The following is an 18,657-nucleotide window of genomic DNA, read 5'->3' as shown; positions in this document are numbered from 1 at the left end:
AAACACACACACAAAAAAAAATGGTGTTGGGCTCAGACCCTGAGCACCTCACCTTTCAGTTATTTTTTAAAGTCAAGTTTCTAGTCCTTATCACTGTGAATATATGCTTTGAAAGTGTGTGTGCTTGGAAGCTGGAGTGGGTGCTGAATAAGATGCCCAGAGCCTTGAAGTAGGCCTTTGGTGCCCTGAATTAGGCTCCTTATCCTTTCCCACTGCCAGCAAATCCAGCACAGATAGCACAAATCACTAAAAAAAAGTATGGAATAAATTAGTCAGGCACCCTCATTAAATTGTTTTATATGCCTATCGACAACAAATTTTATTTCAGCAAGCCTACCCAGACATATATCTCACCTATGTTTGTTTGAACAGCCTTACTGATTTCCTCAGAATTTTAATCATAATTATTTTATGTACGGTATATTAGTTTTTTTTAAGGTAGCTTTGTGGATTTTAGCTGTGTTTTATCTATAATTTTATTACATATACCACTTAAAGAGCTCTTGCCTTATCCAACTTATGAATCTTTCAAAATAAATAAATAAAATAAAATGCAGAATAAGAACAAAATATGCAAATACATGCTATGCTCTGTATAGGCAGAGTTGTGTCCAATACTGTATTAGTCAGAACAAAATCAAGACTAATGGACATGACCAACTTAGGTCCATTCATTTCCATGAGTCTAAGTAAAATTTGGATACAATCCACGTGTGCTGTTTAGAACTTACACCTTTCCACACCCCCATCTAAATCCAGAGCGCTTTATCGTGCAGTGGTATACAGAAATTCAGACAAAAAGGGAGTGTTAAACAAAAGAAACAAGTGCTGAAAATCACCTCTACCACTGCCAGTTTAAGTTATGCTCTCCTCGTGGTTCATGTTTAGCTACACTTCTGCTACAGGCCTAAGCTACCAACTAAAAACGCCTCTGTTTAGACTTCTGGTCTGCTGTGGAGGCAATGGCGGCGTGCTCCGTGTCGTCGAAGTAAAGGACGACATGGTTCTGGCTGCTAGGGCTCTGGGGGAAAACGCCAGGGCTAGGCGACCCCCTGAAAAAAAGCCATGGGTAAGTGGGGACTCCAGGGGTCCAGCAGAGCGAGAGAACTCGCTTCACCCTGACCCCCCCCCCGTTGCTGTTTGCAGGGGGAGAAGGGAAGAGGCTTTGCCCTTCCCAAACTGGCACCAATCCCTGGCACTGTCCATTGAACAGCAGGAGCAGGACACAGCCTGTGGAGGCTCATGCCCCAAAGGAAGACCCCCCCGCCCATCTTTTGGGGAAGGGCCGTTGAAGCTCAGTGGTAGAACAACTGCTTGGCATGTAGAAAGTCTCAGGTTCAATCCCAGGCATCTCCAGGTAGGCCTGGAAATGTACCCAGTAGGGATGTCGGGGAATTCCAACATAAACGGAAGGCAGCAGCAGAAATTGCCGGTGTTTGCTTATTCGTCCCGTGTCCAGAACGAAAATCAGTATGATTGGCATTTGCTGTTGCATTCAGTCTGCAATCAATACCCAATGGATCACACTGTTCCCCTCCATTTGGATTGTGTTTCCTTTGCACTGAAATGAATAGAATGGGATAACGTAATGACAACGTAACTTACACAATTAATTACATAAATGATGCAAATTATGTGATTTTGCCACGGCAGACGGCACGAATGACGTTGTTTGGGGCAGAGGGCGAACTGCAGCAGAACAGAGACAGCACTGCAGTTGACAAATACAGGAAGGGATGCCCTGCTACATCCCTAGTTTCCAGTCCGAAACCCTGGACAGGTGCAGCTCATCTGCATGGGTAGTGCTGAACTAGATGGACCAATGGTCTCTAAAGGCAACATCCGACATTCCAATTTTCCACTCCAGGGAGGCCGAAAAGAATTGCTTTAGACTTGGGACTCAGAGAGAAGCAAGCCACTCTCAACAAGGCGTTAAGAAACAGGAGAGGGCGTCCAAGGCTGTGGCCCAAAATGGGAGCAACTATTGTGCTTGTTTGTTTGTTTGTTTGTTTGTTTGTTTCCCCAAAGAGGTAATTGTTCAAAGAACACAAAACCTGAAAAAGAAAAAAATCAAGGGAGCACGGAAATCTCAGAGTCTCTGTTATTGGTTCTGTTATTGGTTCTGTTGTTTCTTCCTCTTGACCACGGCAGCACCAAAGAGTCCCAGGGCGGCCAAGCCCAGCCCTGCGATGCTAACCCCCACCAGGGCATCTCGAACCTGCAGGATCAAAGGGGGAGCCAAGTCAGCAAAGACCACCAGAAGGATGTTAAGTATAAATGTTTAATTGCACACTGAAATGGAGAATGCCTGTATGTATATTGCGGAAAGGGTTTAACATTGGAAATTTCCATTGTAGCTCTCTCTGAGCTCTGACTGAGTTTAGAAGAACTGTTGTTGTTCTCTGCTAGTTTAAACACAATGTTTCATCTTAGAGCGTGTGATTAATTTATTCAATTGCAAATCTCCAACTTTTTTTGAAGACCGTGAGCAGGGATCTTAGATCTGCTTTTTCTTTTTCTTTTCTTTTTTTGCAAGCCACTCTGAGAGCAGGGCGCAAATGCCATTGAGTAAATAAACAATAAGAATAGTACCTGATCACTCCTGGGCACACCATAGCGCAGCTCGGTGACAAAGTGTTCGCAATTTTCGCTGGTGACCTTATACTGCAGCTCTTGGCCCACCATCTCCTCGGCCCGCTGGACGATCTTGGTCCTGGGCAGTGGCGGGAACTTTGTGTCGTGCTTGTTATTCACCCGGTAGCGGTGCTTCCCTGCCACCTCCCGTAGCAGCTCCTTCTTCACCAGCGCCTTGTCAGTTAGGGTGGACATGATGCTAGCACAGCCTGCTCCTGCATATTCAGCTTGGGGGGGGGGGGGAGAGAGAGAGGCCGAGATGGGGGAAAGCTGGCTACAAAAACCTTTTACCCCTGTCCCTTCAATGCTCATGCATTTAAAGCACACAGATTCCTTCCCCCCAAAGAATCCTGGGAACTGTAGTTAACGCTTCACAGAGCCCTTAACAAATGAATTCTGAGGGGCAAGCCATGTGCTTCCAAAGGGCATTCAGTGTGCTTTAAGACATACGGTGTAGATGTATCCCTTGGGCCACCACAAAACTGAGATGCCTGCAAATGGAGCTCCGTACCACACCCATTAGGGTTTCACTGGCACTTCGATCATTTTCAAATGGAATATGTCATTCGTTGACGGAGAATGTTCAGGTAGTAGTGGGGACACAGAATAAGCTTTTAGTGCAGCACCAATTTCAACCAGGCAGAGGGCCTCCTTGGTAGAGGTGCCCGCCCTGTGGAACGCCCTCCCATCATATGTCAAGGAAATAAACAACTACCTGACTTTTAGAAGATATCTGAAGGCAACCCTGTTTAGGGAAGTTTTTAATGTTTGATGTTTTATCGCGTTTTTAATTTTCTGTTGGGAGCTGCCCAGAGTGGCTGGGGAAACCCAGCCAGATGGGCGGGGTATAAATAATAAAAAATTATTAGTATTAGTATTAGTATTAATTAACATACCCTGTAATAAAATAAAATACTGAAAACCTTCCCCTAGGCCTATGGAGGCTAGGGTTGCCATCGTTCTTGCTGGTCCCTGATTCAGTGCCTTTAACTGCACCTTGACTAGCAAAGATGGAAGGGACCCCCAAGAGTCATCTATTCCAAAATCCCCTGCAACGCAGGAATCAAGCTGCATTTAAGATGCACAGGGGAAGACCACCTCTTCCACCCACCGTATTGAATCGCCCGGTCACTTGGCCATCTTAATCTTACGATTCCTTACAGGGTGGAGCCAGGTGAATCACAAAGCCGTTCCCCACGTAGATGGCCCAGTGCTGGTATCCAAAGCGGAATATTTCAATCAAGTCCCCAAGCTCCAAGTCATCCTGTAAGAAGAGCAGACAAGGGGAAAGTGTTAGTTAGCCACACTTGGCAGCAGCACGTATGGAAACAGGAAGAAAGAACTAGGAAACAGGGGCACTGCCGGAGGCAGCCTTAATTGAAGTCTGGACGATCAGGGCTGGAGTGAAAATGAAAGAGAAGGATGTATCAGGAGTGATTTGGGTTGGAAATTAGTTGGCTTGCTTTCTGTGACATGTAAATCATAAATTTGTACCTATACCATGTGGGGTGGGTCCATTAGAGTGAATTGCATTTCCACCAACCTTAGTCTGCCCTTGGCCAGGACCACCACCACTCACCCCACCACAACCACTGCCTACCAGTTTCCCCCATCATTTCAGTGCTGCCCTTGCAGAACTCACTTGGGAGGATGAGGACGGGGGCAACATTAGAATTACCTGGGTCTGCCAGTTATTGGTTCTGGCTAGGGCTGGGCGATATATCGAGATATCATCCAAAACCAGTTCCAAGTCCATATTGCGATACTGGTTTCATAATTTTTGACATGGCAATACATCACAAATCATTATGTGTGTGCGCTATGCAAAAATTATGACGCGGGAAAACCATGAAACCATCCAATGCATCCACATGGCTCCATCTTTATTTCAGACATTGTGATGCATCGGTGTATGGTGATGTTTAGCGGGTGATATATCACCATGCTGAAAACCAGATACAGTGGTACCTCTGGCTGCGAACGGGATCCATTCCAGAGGCTTGTTCACAACATGAAAAGAGCGCATCCTGAAGCACTGTAATTTGGCACTTATGTGCATGTGCGAGCGGCGACACAGGAAGTAACCCTTTCCAGTACTTCCGGGTCACCGCAGGATGTAACCTGAAAAAACCTAACACGAAGCAAACATAACATGAGGTATGACTGTATCGCCCAGCCCTGGTTCTGGCTCCAGCTGTCCCCAGCCACATTTCCTGCTAGCCTCTTTGCCTACTGCCTTACTGCTCTCCATGGACACCAGCCACTGCTGCTCTAGGTATTACCAGCAAATGCACACCTTAGACAAACTTGTTCCTATGGGCTCCCGTGCTCCAAATCGTTCAAATGCCTAGCAACGCTCCTGCTAGGGAAGTTTGAAAGAAAAGGCACACAGAGCCCACAAACAAAGCAAAAGTCAGAGCCAGTGAGTCATGGGAAAGCTCAGAGCATCGCAGGGGCATTCCAGAGCAGTCACAAACGCAGCCCTATGAAAGAGGGCACAGACTGTTTCTGGGTCTGATGGAGGCCAGCTGGAATCCCATTGTTTCTGCTCCCATTCTAATTCTATCATCCCATTGTAAGCAATTCTTTGGTGTGTGTGTTGTTGTTGTTGTTTTAAAAAAACTGCTTTTATCTGTATTGTGTTTATGCCTGCATTATTCTAACGTCTTCGCATTGTGCGCACCTCTGAGCACTCTTGTTAGGGCTTTTGGCAGGGTTTGTACTTTTCTAAAAAAATGATAATATGCAAGCATTGATGGCTGAGGACAGAAATATAGAATATTTAGTTCAGTTCCCAATTCTGCTTGAGAGCGCGCAGTGGAAAGTATGTTCCATTTATTTTGGAGGAAGCTCAATAAATGTAGCACAGTTAAGTTGCTCCATCAGTTTCTGGAGGCTATTTTTCAACCTTTCAAATCATTGATTATTTCCTAGCCTATCCATAGGAGGGCATTATTGGAATGCACTAGATTTATCTTAGATACAGGCAACATTTTTTACATGCTTCTGCAATCAATTGTAGATTGGATACAAGGTCATTCATTTCCTGCTGATGTTTTTTTTAAGGTTTTGAGGGGGTTTTCTAACTTTCTGCACAGCTGCCTTCTTTGATTTGAAAATTTGTACAGCTTTGTTTGCAACAGTCTATGGTCTGTATGGAACAAATTACCTATCTATCTATCTATCTATCTATATTTCTGACAGTTACACCTTGATACAAGTTATGCACGCACACACACACACACACACACACACACACACACACATTATGTTCTTAATTCTGGCTTTCACTTTTCTTTTAAGAGCAACTTTCTAGCCCTTATGATTTCACTAAATACTTGAAAGCACATGAGTCCTGAAATATCAGAAGCCACAAGGTTGGCTTAAGAAGACTTTCATTAATTCATAGAATTGTAGAGCTGGAAGGGACCCCAACAGTCATCTAGTCCAACCCCCTGCAATGCGGAAATCTCAGCTAAAGCATTCATGACAGATGGCCATCCAACCTCTGCTTAAAAACCTTCAATGAAGGAGAGTCCACAACCTTCTGAGGGAGTCTGTTCTGCTTTCAAACAGCTCTTATCGTCAGAAATTCAGTGGGGGCCTCTGCATAGCTGCTTGTTCCATAACTAAGAAGAGTATAAATTGTGCCCATTAATTCCAATTCTGCATAGAACTAATAATGGATACAGACCCTCCAAGTGTCCCTATTTTCTAGAGACATCCCTCGTTTAGAGAAGCCATCCCATTTTCTGATTTGACCACAGAATGTCCCGCTTTTCGTTAGAATGGATTGGAGAAATGTTGGAGGGTATGGAGTTATCCAATCCCCGAGCTGTCTGAAGGTAATCCTGTATAGGGAAGTTTGTTTAATGTTTTATTATGTTTTTTTATATGTTGGAAGCTGCCCAGAGTGCTGGGGCAACCCAATAAGATGTATGGGGTATAAATAGTAAAATTATCGTTATGGAATGGGATGTCCCTATTTTAATCTGAGAAATGTTGGAGGGTACTGTATGTTGGATACAACCCCATTCTGCGCTGCATGAGATTCAGAATTTGGGTTCCTTCGGTACAACACTTTGAAACCACACACAGAGTCCCGGCTATTGTCCTAATTCCACAAATATTCAGTAAACAAAGGGCTGAAAACTTTATTAGAACCCAGGCAGGGCTTCTCCTGAATCCTGCAGGGATGCAAGTCGCTATCAGTCAGAGTAAAAAAGTAAAACTGAAAGTGCTTTTCCCGTAAGAGGCTCCTTTCTAGAGTCCTATACTCAGTAAGGGAACATCAGCAAATTTCGTCCACAAAGGATGCTACCTGCACTATTAAAAGATCCAATCTACAAAGCTAATCTCCTGTGTAGTGACCATAGTCCACTCTGCTAACCTGATGCCTTCTAGATGTTTTTGACTACAACTCCCATCATCATTTGTGTCCAATTCTAACCTTACTCAGGAGTCCTACTCTAGTCCTACTGAGAGCCAGAGTGGAGCAGTGGTTGGAGTGTCCGAATAGGACCTGGGAGACCAGGATTCAAATCCCCACTTGGCCATGACGCTCACTGGGTGACCCTGGGCCAGTCAATGCCTCTCTTAGGCTAACCTACCTCACAGGGTTGCTGCGGGGATTAAATGAGGATGTCGCCTTGAGCTCCTCAGAAAAAAGTGGGCTATAAATGCATAAATAAGAGCAGGCCCACTGAAATTAATGTACATAACTAATTTAGGTCTACTCTACTAGGACTATCATTGGCTACTAAGTCCTGAAGAGCTACGCTGCACAGCTTCGGCTGCAAGGTCCCAAAAAGGAAAGAGAAACTAACCTTTCACAGGTTAGTCAGAGGCCACAGAGACAGGCACACACCAATGCAAACATCATGACAGGGTCAAAGTATTTTACTCCCAAGCAGTGGTGTAGCATAGGAGAGGACCACAGGGGCGACTGCCCAGGGTGCAAAATTCTGAAGGGGTGCAACCAGGTTCCCCCACGACAAGCTCTCTCATCGATGCTGAGTGGCTGAGCTCCTGCCGCTTTCCAGAGCTGGGGGGAGGCAAGCCAGGCCTTTGGGGCTGGGTCAGAGCCTCCTTCTCCTCCTGGCCAGCGAAGGAACGCCTGCATGCACCATGTCCCTGGGCTGGTCATAGGCAAGGTTAGGCTGGCTCCCCCTTGCACCCTGCACGATGCATTGCAGGGGGTTGGACTAGATGACCCTGGGGTTCCCCTTCCAACTCCATGATCCTATGATGTGCTGGGCCCGCAGGGAAGGAAGGAGGGCATGTGTTCAGTGGACACACCAGAATCTACAACCAGAGCCAGAGCACAGGCAGAACCGGCCTGGCAAGTGTCTATTAAAAGCAGAGCAGACCTGTCAAAAAAGGGCATCTTCTGTGTATAAATCAGGGAAGATCTGTGACAATGGATTCATTGGGCCAGGAGAATCAGCTAACAGGTATTGACAGGTACCTTGAGTTACAGGAGACAAGTCATGCTCTCAAATTTATGTTTGTGATGCTTGAGTGGTCTTTGGCTATGGGGATGGGCAATTTCTAAAGTCTGTAAAAGTGGTCACACACCTTTGTTCTGGGTCCGTCACTCCCTTGCAAGGTGGGTGGGGGACTCTCATTACAACAGAACATAAAGATTTTCCTTGATTTCCTCAACTGCTTCCTGCCTATACTCATTCTTCTCGGACTTAAGGGATACTGGATCTCTTGATGGGGAGTTGGGCTGCGAAAGTCAAGCCCTCCTTTTTTTGTATAACACAGGGATGGCTTCCCACATTTCAAAGGTCATAAACTTTATCATTGGAAAAAGATGGGAGGAAGGGGTTGCTCTAAGCACCATTAAGTCCAGAACCCAAAATCGCCAAACTACACCACTGTTCTCTCCACAATCAGCCAAAGCAACAGATCACTTCTGCGCCACACTTTGTTACCTCAAAATAACGATCCAGCCCCCCACCCTTGCTAACACAGCTCACTTACCACATCAAATTCTGGCACCTTGCTGCGCATCGCCATGATCACCAGGACTGCCGCTTCCTCCTTGTCACCAGGGTAGGAGCTTTGCAAAAAAAACCAGGAGCAAAGGGCTGGAAAGTTGACTACAGCTAAAGCAAGAAGGATCCTGACTGCTGCCCGGGACTTAACAAACAGCTGGGAACAAGCAGGGACAGGAAACTCTGCCACTAGCGGAAAAACAGCAGACTCTGCCACGTCAAAATAACTGTACAGTCCAGTAAGGGACTATCTCCAAATTCCTAATTGCTCACGGCAGATATTACCCATGATGATGACAGAATCCTTTTTTGAAAAGGAAAAGGAAAAGTCAGCTGTGCCAGGCAGGGCAGGGCTGAGAAGCAGACAACAAACAGGACCCGCTCAACAGAAGGAGCAGGAGGAGCCTCAGGGGAGATTAAGCAGGCGTCTTTCCTGTTAACCTTTACACATCTGCTGAAAACTTTCATCCACTGAAACTTAAGACGATATTACCAGTCTTACACTCAGCCAGTCCTACCTGAAAGAGTTGCTACAAGAATAAAAGTGAAGGAAGATCAATATATATGCCCTCCTGAGCTCCTTGGAGGAAAACCAGAAATCAAATAAATGTTTAAAATAAACCTATTCAGCGCCAGCTCCTTGTTTGAGGGGACTCTGGGCAAAGTGCCATCTTCTGGGAGGCCCTATTACATTGACAGGCCTCTTCAGGTCTGCCTGGGAATAATGGCGGCAGCGCTAATCCATCTTTATTTCCTACAATGCCCTGGGGTGCTCAGCGTAGTGTCACTCTTGGGTACAAAAAGGGGAGCTCACGGTGCTGTGAAATAAGTAAGCTCAGTGTGCCTTACCAGATTGGGAGACGGCGGCCTGGAAAATTTATGGTTGCTCCTTTTGACATCCATGTTTCCATGTGCAACAGCTAAGGCAGTCCCTGTGAAATCAAATCCGACAAGTTACTTTTTAATGCTCCTGATCTGCTTTTTGGAGCAGATAGATTCACTTTGATTTCTAAGTAGGCCCTCAAACCTACCTAAGGTTTGGTAGGTTTCTTAAAGGGCAGGGTATATAGGGTTTCCATTGCTGCAGTTGCGGCACTGGATTCCCTGAGGTTTAATGGGGAGAGGGGATTTTTAGCTTCAACCATGGGAGGGATTATGGTGCTGGAGGAGACTCTTGAGAGTCCCATGGATTGCAAGAAGATCAAACCTATCCATTCTTAAGGAAATCAGCCCTGAGTGCTCACTGGAAGGACAGATCCTGAAGATGAGACTCCAATACTTTGGCCACCTCATGAGAAGAGAAGACTCCCAGGAAAAGACCCTGATGCTGGGAAAGATGGAGGGCACAAGGAGAAGGGGACGACAGAGGACAAGATGGTTGGATAGTGTTCTCGAAGCTACCAGCATGAGTCTGACCAAACTGCGGGAGGCAGTGGAAGACAGGAGTGCCGGCGTGCTCTGGTCCATGGGGTCATGAAGAGGCGAACACGACTAAACGACTAAACAACAACATGGGAGGGATTCTCATTTTTTCATTTACTTCTCGGTAAACATGTGCCCTGGTAGGATTGTGGCAATTCTGCAGCCTGATCTTTTGTATTCTTTTTTGGGAGCAAGTTTCCCAAGGCTGAACTATGGGCGGGGCTTTACTCTCAAGTCAGTATGCATAGAATTTCAGCTTTAATATTTCAGTGTTGATTTAGAATGAAAATAACTTTTATTTAGTTGCTTTTTAAAAAAAAATAATTGTAAAATGGCAAACTAAAAGAAGGGGACTTTTTAATGAAAAAAAAACCTACAGCTATACGCTACTTCAGTGTGGGAGAATCTGAGCATTTTCTTCAAACTTCAAAGGTGCGACAAGGAACAGTCGCTGCCAATGTTAGGTTCTGAGAGCGATGAATCTTTCCCAGAAATCCTGTTCAGTTTTCTTTCTTTTTTTATTTCAGACAAGTTGACATCAGGAGGGAGCAGGAGCACAGAGGTGTGAATTAAAGTGTGAGGGAAGGCAGCACAAGGTGGAAGAAAGCAAGCAGAGTCAAAAAGGGAAAATGAAAGCGAGACGGAAAGGCAATAGCAGCAGGTGAAAGGAAGCAGGAGGTTAGAAAAAGAGTGGAAATGTTTGAGAAGGTAAAGAGAATGTGCCGGAAGAAGGGGCGGCAGGGAAGAGGCAACAGGTAGACAGACAGCTGGTGACAGAAAGGATTGTGAAAGCAGGTGACACACATGGAAGTGACAGCAGATGAATGGCTGAGGCAAAAAGAAGGCAGAAGATGAGAGAGGAACACAAAGGCAAAATAGGGTGGGGGACAAAAAGTGCAGGAAGGCAGGGAAAGAAAAAGGCAGCAGCAGCAGGTGATAGAGAAAGAAAGGAAATGATAGGACTTTTGGGGGGGTAACAAAATGCATTCACAAATAGGAATGATGACTTGCTGTCTTGCACAACCACAAGCTTCACTGAGGAGAAAACCACTGGAAATCAAAGCGAGGACATAACTATGAACAGGGTTCAAATGTTTAACCAACAATACATGAAATACTGGTTCACTTGTATGGGGGGACAGGACGGACAGTATGCCAACACCTCAGTGTGTGATATGCGGTGAACAGTGAAAATGTAAAAGTCCCAGGTTCCTGTGTTGAAAATCCAACATGGGTCTGGACGGACTGAAGATGACTGCTCTAGAAAGGTTTCGTTTACCTTCGTTCTGACTTGTAGCATTTTAAAGCCTGCTTCGCAGCTGGGCTTGATTGCTAGAGCTACCTGTTTCATAAGCACTTGCTCCCTGTGTCATTGCTAACTATGATCCAGACAGGTTGGTGTTGGGCCGCCCTACCTTTGAAGAAGGAGGTCTGGCGAGGCGGCTTTTTGCTTCTTCTTGACCCTATAACTCCTGTCCTGAATGTGCCAGGGGGGCCCCTGGTGGGCACCCCCACTTGGTCTCCTTTGGCTTGCATATGGGGTGCATGAAGTAGGCCCCCTGGCTTTGCCACCAGGCTTTTAGACATTCTTGCCAGTTGCTTATCGTAAGAACAAGGAGGTTGGGGGACACAACCCCCAAAGCCTTTGGGCATGGTCCCCCAGGGACGGCTGGCTTTCCCCATCACATTATTTTCCGGACGTATCACTCGGCCCCTCTCTGATTCATCCCCACAGCACACTCTCTTCCATACTAGGTTCAGACCCCTCCGAGTGGAGGCAGCAGTTTCCTTATTCAGTGGGTATTCTTTCCGACTCAGCACTGAAGGTTCCTTCAGGACTTTTGTCATTCTCTCAGGTCCCGCTTTCGCTGAATTTTGGGTTGGAGGTGTCAGCAGAAGCATGCTGTTCTCACGGAGCAGAGGCTGGAGTGGGGCTGAGGTCATGGCTTCTGCGGTGCCCCCTTCTCGAGCCATCAGGGTCTTTGGCTTCTGGGTGGCCTTGTGGCAAGGGCCCCTGTCACAGATCCTCAAAAAAATTTCAGACATGTCACTGGTCTGATTGGTTTTTTTTTTCCAGCACAGCTGGAGGTGTCCATTGAGGGCCTGAAGAATTATGACAGCCTGGTAACCACCGGCAACGGGCCTAGTAGTAGCAATAGTGACTCCATTTTGCCAGGGGCTCCTGATTGGACTGTTGTTGTTGTTGTTGTTTAACTTTTATTGATAAATGCAATACTTACAAACACAAACCAGAACACTAAACAAACTTATTATGCACACACCTCTCAACTTAGATTACAAAAAAAGAAAACATACATACAAACTAAACATACAGACATAAATTTTGACTTCCCTCCACCTATATGTGGCTTCCTTTGTTTCTTTTCTTCTTTTTGCTGTGTTATCAATATTATACCCATCTTATACCCATTTCTTCTTAATATTTTACTCTATAAGTTTCATTCATTGCATATTGATATATTAATACCAGAACAATGTTTTTTGATGTATTCCTTCATGCAAGTCCACTCCTCTATCAGTTTTTGGTCTGATTGGCCTCTTACCACTGCTGTAAGTCTTGCTGATTCTATATATTCACAAAATCTTATTTGCCATTCTCTTATTGAGGGAATTTTTTTCCCCTTCCAATTTTTTGCTATAATCATCCTGGCCGCAGCAGTTGCATATAAGAAAACTTTTTTCCTAGCCACAGGAATGTCAGTCGATATAATTCCCAAGAGGTACGCCTCTGGTTTCTTTTTACATTATATTTTAAGCATTTTTTTAAAGTTCCTCTTGAATGTCACTCCAAAATTGTTTAATATACACACACTCCCACCACATATGATACATGGTTCCTATCTCTGTTTTGCATCTCCAGCACAAATTAGATTTTGATTTATAAATTTTTACCAATTTGACCCAGGTTAAGTACCACTGATATATCATTTTCATTATATTTTCTCTGATTGTGACGCAGGCTGTGAATTTGATATCATATTTCCATAATTTCTCCCATTGGTCTAATTGAATTATGTGGCATATATCTCTGATTGGACTGTTGTTGGCACCCGTCTGTCTCTAGGGACAATGGAGTGCGCCTCCGGGGATGAAGTCAAACCGCTGTGTTAGCAGTGCTGAAGTGACTTCCCCAGGGGAGCAAACCTGGGCAGTGTGTAGTGGGGTCATGGGCTGTGCAGATGATGACACACACACACCCCTCGGCTTCACTGATGTGGTCCAAAGGAAAGCAGAGCAATACATCTGGCACAAGCTGGGCTGCAGGAGTGGTTGGAAGGAGGCATCCAAGGTGCTATCCAACCATCTTAGAGACTCTACTCTGAATATGTGTAGGGTTTACTCCTTAGCCCTTTCTCTTCCCAAATATATCCCGCAGGGCAGAGGAGGTTTGGGATCAGAGTCTTCCTTCTCCAAATGGGCTACATTCCCAAGTTGATGAGTCCCATCTGCTCCTCACTTCCCTCTAAAGCTGTGGTTCCCAAAGTTGGGCACACACCCCACAGGGGGGCAATTTGATTTTTAAGGATGGCAATTCGAGAATGAGTTATTAACAGTGAATGGCCTTTTAGGCTTCCTCCATGTGAATACGAGTTCACTTGAATAATAAGAACTATATGTCATGTGGTGGGGGGGAAGCATCAGAATTTTAGAGATGTGGCATGGCCAAAAAAAGTTTGGGAACCACTGCTCTCAAGAATGCGCAGAAATTACCTTCTTGATCATTAGACCCACTATCAATCTAATCTGCTCAATCCACCAGAGTCTGTATTTGCCTGCAGGGGAAGTCCCTGACTCACGGAGGTTTTGAGTCCCATCAGCTGCCGTCACCTGGTTTAGCCGGCCAGTCGAAGCCATTTCCCGGTGGTGTGGCCGCTGTCGCATGGTGACAGCTTCAGGGAGCCACAGGTGAGAGATGAGTTCAGGATAAGGACCAAAGGTGGACAAACTACCCTAGAAGGAGTAAGACGTGTCTCCCGCCAGAGGTACAGTCATACCTCATGTTACGTTTGCTTCAGGTTGAGCATTTTCAGGTTGCGTCCCATGGCGACCCGGAAGTAACAGAACAGGTTACTTCTGGGTTTCGTCGCTCACGCATGCGCAGACACACAAAATGACATCACGCGCATGCGCAGAAGCGGCAAATCGCGACATTTCGTATTCTGTTTTGTAATATATGTTTGAAGTGAAGAGGACACAGCATTAATTTTGGGAGGGCCACATATTTATCTTTGCAGTTCCTGAACCACAAATTTACCTTGAAGATATCACCATTGTCTGTGTGAAACCTCATTCCTGCTTGCACATGATATATTTCTGGCAAAGGATTAGTGCTCTGATCTTTTATGCAGCTATCAGGGTCAGGATGGTAAGCGTTCTTTCCAGGTCACATTTGAGATTGTAGCCTTATGAGGCTTTGCCCTCGGGTAGGAAAAATATTGCGCCCGGGAAAGGGAAGCGGGGGTCAACAGACACTCAAGGAATAGTTTCGGAGAAAAAGCTTTTATTTCTACCATCCATGAACTGGTAGAAGGAGCAAGTGTGATAAGTCACAAAAAGCATGAACGAAGTTCACAGTCATGTGCACAAGTATATATACCCATTTCCAGTTCCCTCCCCCTTTCTCCTCCCTCAGGAGTCCTGCCCATGAGTTCCTCTGAGCATGAACAGAAAGCTGTCTTGGGACTAATGGGACTCTTGGCACCCTTCCCAGGAAAGGGGGGGGTGGTTCAGCCTGTCCAAAGATGTCCAAGAAGTTGCAACTAGAATGAGATAAGATTCATTTCTCAGGCCTGCTATGAACAGAGCCTATTCATTAGCCTTTAAAAGTAACATTTTGCCTTTTGCCACAGCATCTTGTGAGAAAAGCAGAGAAGAGCAGAGAAAAGCTGTTTTGGATTTTTAGAAGACAAAAGGAGTTTTGGACAGTTTTGAGGCCTGGGGTGATTATTGAAGCCTGGGGTGATTTCACAGACAGGATTTGGGTATCTTGACCCTTCAAGATAAGCTGTTGTTCCAGGATCAAAGGTGGTTCATGAGGAATACATACGAAACTCATGCCATGAGCCACAGAAATAAGACATGTACAAAGTTCAGACTAGCACCCATCTTTACAAGCCAGAGGTGAAAGTGAGCGGAGCAGTGAATGTAAATGCTACCTTTGTGCAGTAACCTAATTTCTACACACCCTCACTATCTGCCGTCCAGGCAAGCAAGAGGCATAATCAGTGTTTGAGGAAACATTACAGCCACGTGGAAATATACAAGGCAGGCACAGAGCAGCAGCTGAGAGCAAGTCTTTGCCCTGCCCTATCCACCAGATTCTCAGGTAGTGTGTGTGTACATACATCAGCTGAGCCAATCACACCACTCTCACATGCATCTCACATAGCTAGCTAGCTCACTCCCCAGCCCATCACGTTACTTAAAGGGAAAGTGTTTTCACATAAAATCATGAATCCGAGCCATAATCCTTCCTTTGCAAGGGGGTTGGGCTAGATGACCCCTGTGGTCCCTTTCAACTCTAATATTCTATGATTCTATAAAGTGAAAATGGAGAATCATAGAGCTGAAATAGAGAAGGGCCCTGGTGCAGGAGTAGAGCCTTGCATGCAGAAGGTCCCACATTCAACCTCCAAATTATCCAAGCAGGGCTAGAAATGTTCCCCAGCTAAAATCCTGGAAAGCTGCTGCAGGTCAGTATAATGACTGGACTGAGCTGGATAGCCCAATGGCCTGACTCTACATAAGGCAGCTTTCCTATGTTCCTAAATTATAAGAGGGATGCAATCCACACTTTGCAATCCTCTCTGTAATATATATGGTTATTTCACTGTCTAGGACACACCAAAAACACTTATCCTACTACCACCCTGCAGAAATGCGCTTTCCCATTTCTGTCCTCTACCACCTCACTTTAAAAAAAAATGGTGCTGAAACTTGGAACAGCAAATACTGTAAAGGAGGAAGGAACTTCATGAGCATGTCAAGAGTGCTACTGTCTTGAGGCAGACTAAGGCAACAGTCCAGGTTTTTTTGCAGCACAAAGCATCCAAATCGACAGCCCTTCCTTATATATAACAATGCATAATCCAGAAGACAGTGGAGATCTTAATTGTGTGACTTCCCCAATAAGTAGAAAGGCAGGTCCTCAAAAAATAAGCACGTACTTTGCACACAGCATCGATCCCCGACATCTCCAGAGATGGGAAAGACTAGTCTAGGTAGGAAGTCCCCGGGTAGCTACTACTACCAGTCTAAATTAGCTAAACTGAGCTAAATCAGAGAGAGAGGAGATACGGCCCACCAGGCGGTGCTGGACTACAATTCCCACCCTCTCTGACCATTGGTCATGCTGGCTGGGGCTGATGGGAGTTGGAGTCCAACAGCCCCTCGACGGCTACAGAGTTCTCCAATCCTCAACTAGAGAGGATCGGTGGTCAGATTCTAGAAAGAGAGACGCAAAACTAACCTTTAGCCGGATGGCAGTCCTGCAACAGCTAGAATGTCCTGGGCGGAGAGAAGAGCAGAACCAGGAAGGCTGCAAATAACAAACAGTGACGTCATGCTAGCTCTGTCTCCTCCTTCTGTCATCTGGGGAAGAGCAAAAGGGGAGGGGGAAGCGGGGGATTAAGGCCTGGGGTTGCCGCCCCCTGCTGGAGGAAAGTTTGTCTGCATCATGTTAATTTCGTGGCTTAATTCAAGTTTAAAGGAGCCTCTCTCAACCTTGGGTTCCCAGGTTTTGGACTACCACCCCCATCATCCCTGATTGCTGCCTCAGCTGGCTATGGGTGATGGGAGTGGTAGTCCAATGGCACATGGGAACCCAAGTAGGGTTGCCGTATTTCAAGGAGTGAAGATCTGGACACGAAAGTTGGTGGTTGTTGAGCTATTCTTAAAGAAAACCGGCCCCAGCAACAGTGCCGACACTGCCTGTCATACGTCCGGATTTTTGCGGACACCAACCGGTTGCAAGGGGGTTTTGTCCGGGAAATACCGGGTGTATGGCAACCCTAAGGTTGAGGAATCATAGAATCAAAGTTGGAAGGGACCCTGAGGATCATTCTAGTCCAACCCTCTGCAATGCAGCTGTCCCTTACAGGGATCAAACCTGAAACCTTGACATTATCAGCACTACACTAACCAACTGAGAGGAAGGCTGTATTTTGCAGGAGGGATTTGCGTGCGTATACTTGAAATATAGGTTTGCACATTTATTTACTATTTATTAGTTATTTATAACTATTTATTAGTTATTTACTGCTGTATCATTCACAGCAATAAAACCATAAAACTGCACAACAAAACCATAAAAAGTGGGGGGGGGGGGTTTTAATGGCATCAATTAACCATTGCGGAATGATGTGTTCTTAATTGCCTGCATAGGCCTGGTGGAATAAGAAAAGTTGTGTCGCCCTACCACAACAAATCCATTAAAAAAAAAAGACCTTTGTGGTTTGGAAAGTGACAAGGAAATGAACTGAGAAGTATTGTATGAATGAGATAATGGGAGATAATGGGAGACATGTAAACAGCCTCAAGCAAATCAGGATGAATGCACATTGCAGTATAACAGCCCCATAAACAAATCAGAATGAATGCCCAATGAAGATCATCCACAGTGCCCTGCAGACCTCCTTGTTAATGTGCATTCACCATGGTTTATGTTCATGGTGGTATCAGGGCACTTCCAGATGGCAGTAATGCAGTAACACTGCGGAAACATCACAAACAACTAATAAAGCAAAATGATGCATGGATAATCCGGCATAAATCCTGCCAGTGACGCACTATTATTGCACCAATGAAATGTTGCAGGACACACCTGCAGAATAAACCACCAGCCTGGAAGGGTCCTTTGTCTAACTACCACGAGACGTTTGCACGAGCAAATCAGGACAAAGGCTGGCGAAGATCCTAAGGCTCTTTGCCACTCCAGAAAGTAAGTGCTCCCCTTTGGGTGTGAACAGTGGTGTACTGGAGCAGCAATGAAGCATTGGAGGACCTTGGCCCCCTGTAAAAGGTAAAGGGACCCCTGACCATTAGGTCCAGTCGCGGATGACTCTGGGGTTGCGGCACTCATCTTGCTTTATTGGCCGAGGGAGCCGGCGTACAGCTTCTGGGTCATGTGGCCAGCATGACTAAGCCGCTTCTGGTGAACCAGAGCAGCGCACAGAAACACCGTTTACCTTCCTGCCGGAACAGTACCTATTTATCTACTTGCACTTTGACATGCTTTTGAACTCCTACGTGGGCAGGAGCAGGGACTGAGCAACGGGAGCTCACCCCGTTGCGGGGATTCGAACCGCCGACCTTCTGATCAGCAAGTCCTAGGCTCTGTGGTTTAACCCACAGTGCCACCCTGTACAACACCCAAATTTGGCACCCCTCCGCCTCTTGTGTCCCATTCTAAATGATAGCTGCAGCATCCCCAGCAATGCACCCGAGACTCTGCACCCAGTGCAACCAAACCAGTCACTCTCCCCTAAATCCAGCTCTTGATGAAGCCTTGTTGCTTCATTGTGCAAGGGCAATGATGTTCTCACCCGGGGCACTATTTGCCTTTCTTCTGCGTGACACT

The 18,657-nt window shown here is 45.8% G+C and overlaps 1 protein-coding gene across 3 annotated transcripts; it reads right to left on the bottom strand.

Annotated features, from left to right (window-relative positions):
* Nucleotides 1-290: 290 nt before the first annotated feature.
* LOC308465662 (phospholipase A and acyltransferase 3-like) lies at nucleotides 291-16,670 on the bottom strand. 3 transcript variants are annotated; one of them, XM_080985736.1, is made up of 5 exons: nucleotides 16,549-16,670; nucleotides 9,486-9,568; nucleotides 3,796-3,898; nucleotides 2,593-2,861; nucleotides 291-2,218 (listed from the first exon to the last, which is right to left on the bottom strand). In XM_080985736.1, exons 2-5 carry the CDS (start codon nucleotides 9,537-9,539, stop codon nucleotides 2,114-2,116), a joined length of 531 nt encoding a protein of 176 aa, XP_080841862.1. In that variant the 5' UTR covers nucleotides 9,540-9,568; nucleotides 16,549-16,670; the 3' UTR covers nucleotides 291-2,113. The 3 variants fall into 3 exon arrangements, with proteins under 3 accessions (XP_080841862.1, XP_080841861.1, XP_080841863.1); XM_080985735.1 differs by lacking the exon at nucleotides 16,549-16,670 and adding an exon at nucleotides 11,474-12,164; XM_080985737.1 differs by lacking the exons at nucleotides 9,486-9,568; nucleotides 16,549-16,670 and adding an exon at nucleotides 8,623-8,995.
* Nucleotides 16,671-18,657: the final 1,987 nt, after the last annotated feature.

The sequence above is a fragment of the Podarcis pityusensis genome (genome assembly GCF_964106645.2).
Source record: "Podarcis pityusensis genome assembly, chromosome: 16".
NCBI classification, from domain to species: Eukaryota; Metazoa; Chordata; class Lepidosauria; order Squamata; family Lacertidae; genus Podarcis; species Podarcis pityusensis.
Note: the sequence above shows the minus strand (reverse complement) of the source record. Positions and strands in the feature narration are given on the sequence as shown.

Coding starts and splice junctions, on each gene's coding strand:
- LOC308465662 (XM_080985735.1), bottom strand. CDS start 12,104: ATGTCTGAAATTTTTTTGAGGATCTGTGACAGGGGCCCTTGCCACAAG. Junction 9,569..11,473: donor CCAGACCTCCTTCTTCAAAG/GTAGGGCGGCCC, acceptor TTGATTTCACAG/GGACTGCCTTAGCTGTTGCA. Junction 2,862..3,795: donor GATTCACCTGGCTCCACCCT/GTAAGGAATCGT, acceptor CCCCCCCCCAAG/CTGAATATGCAGGAGCAGGC.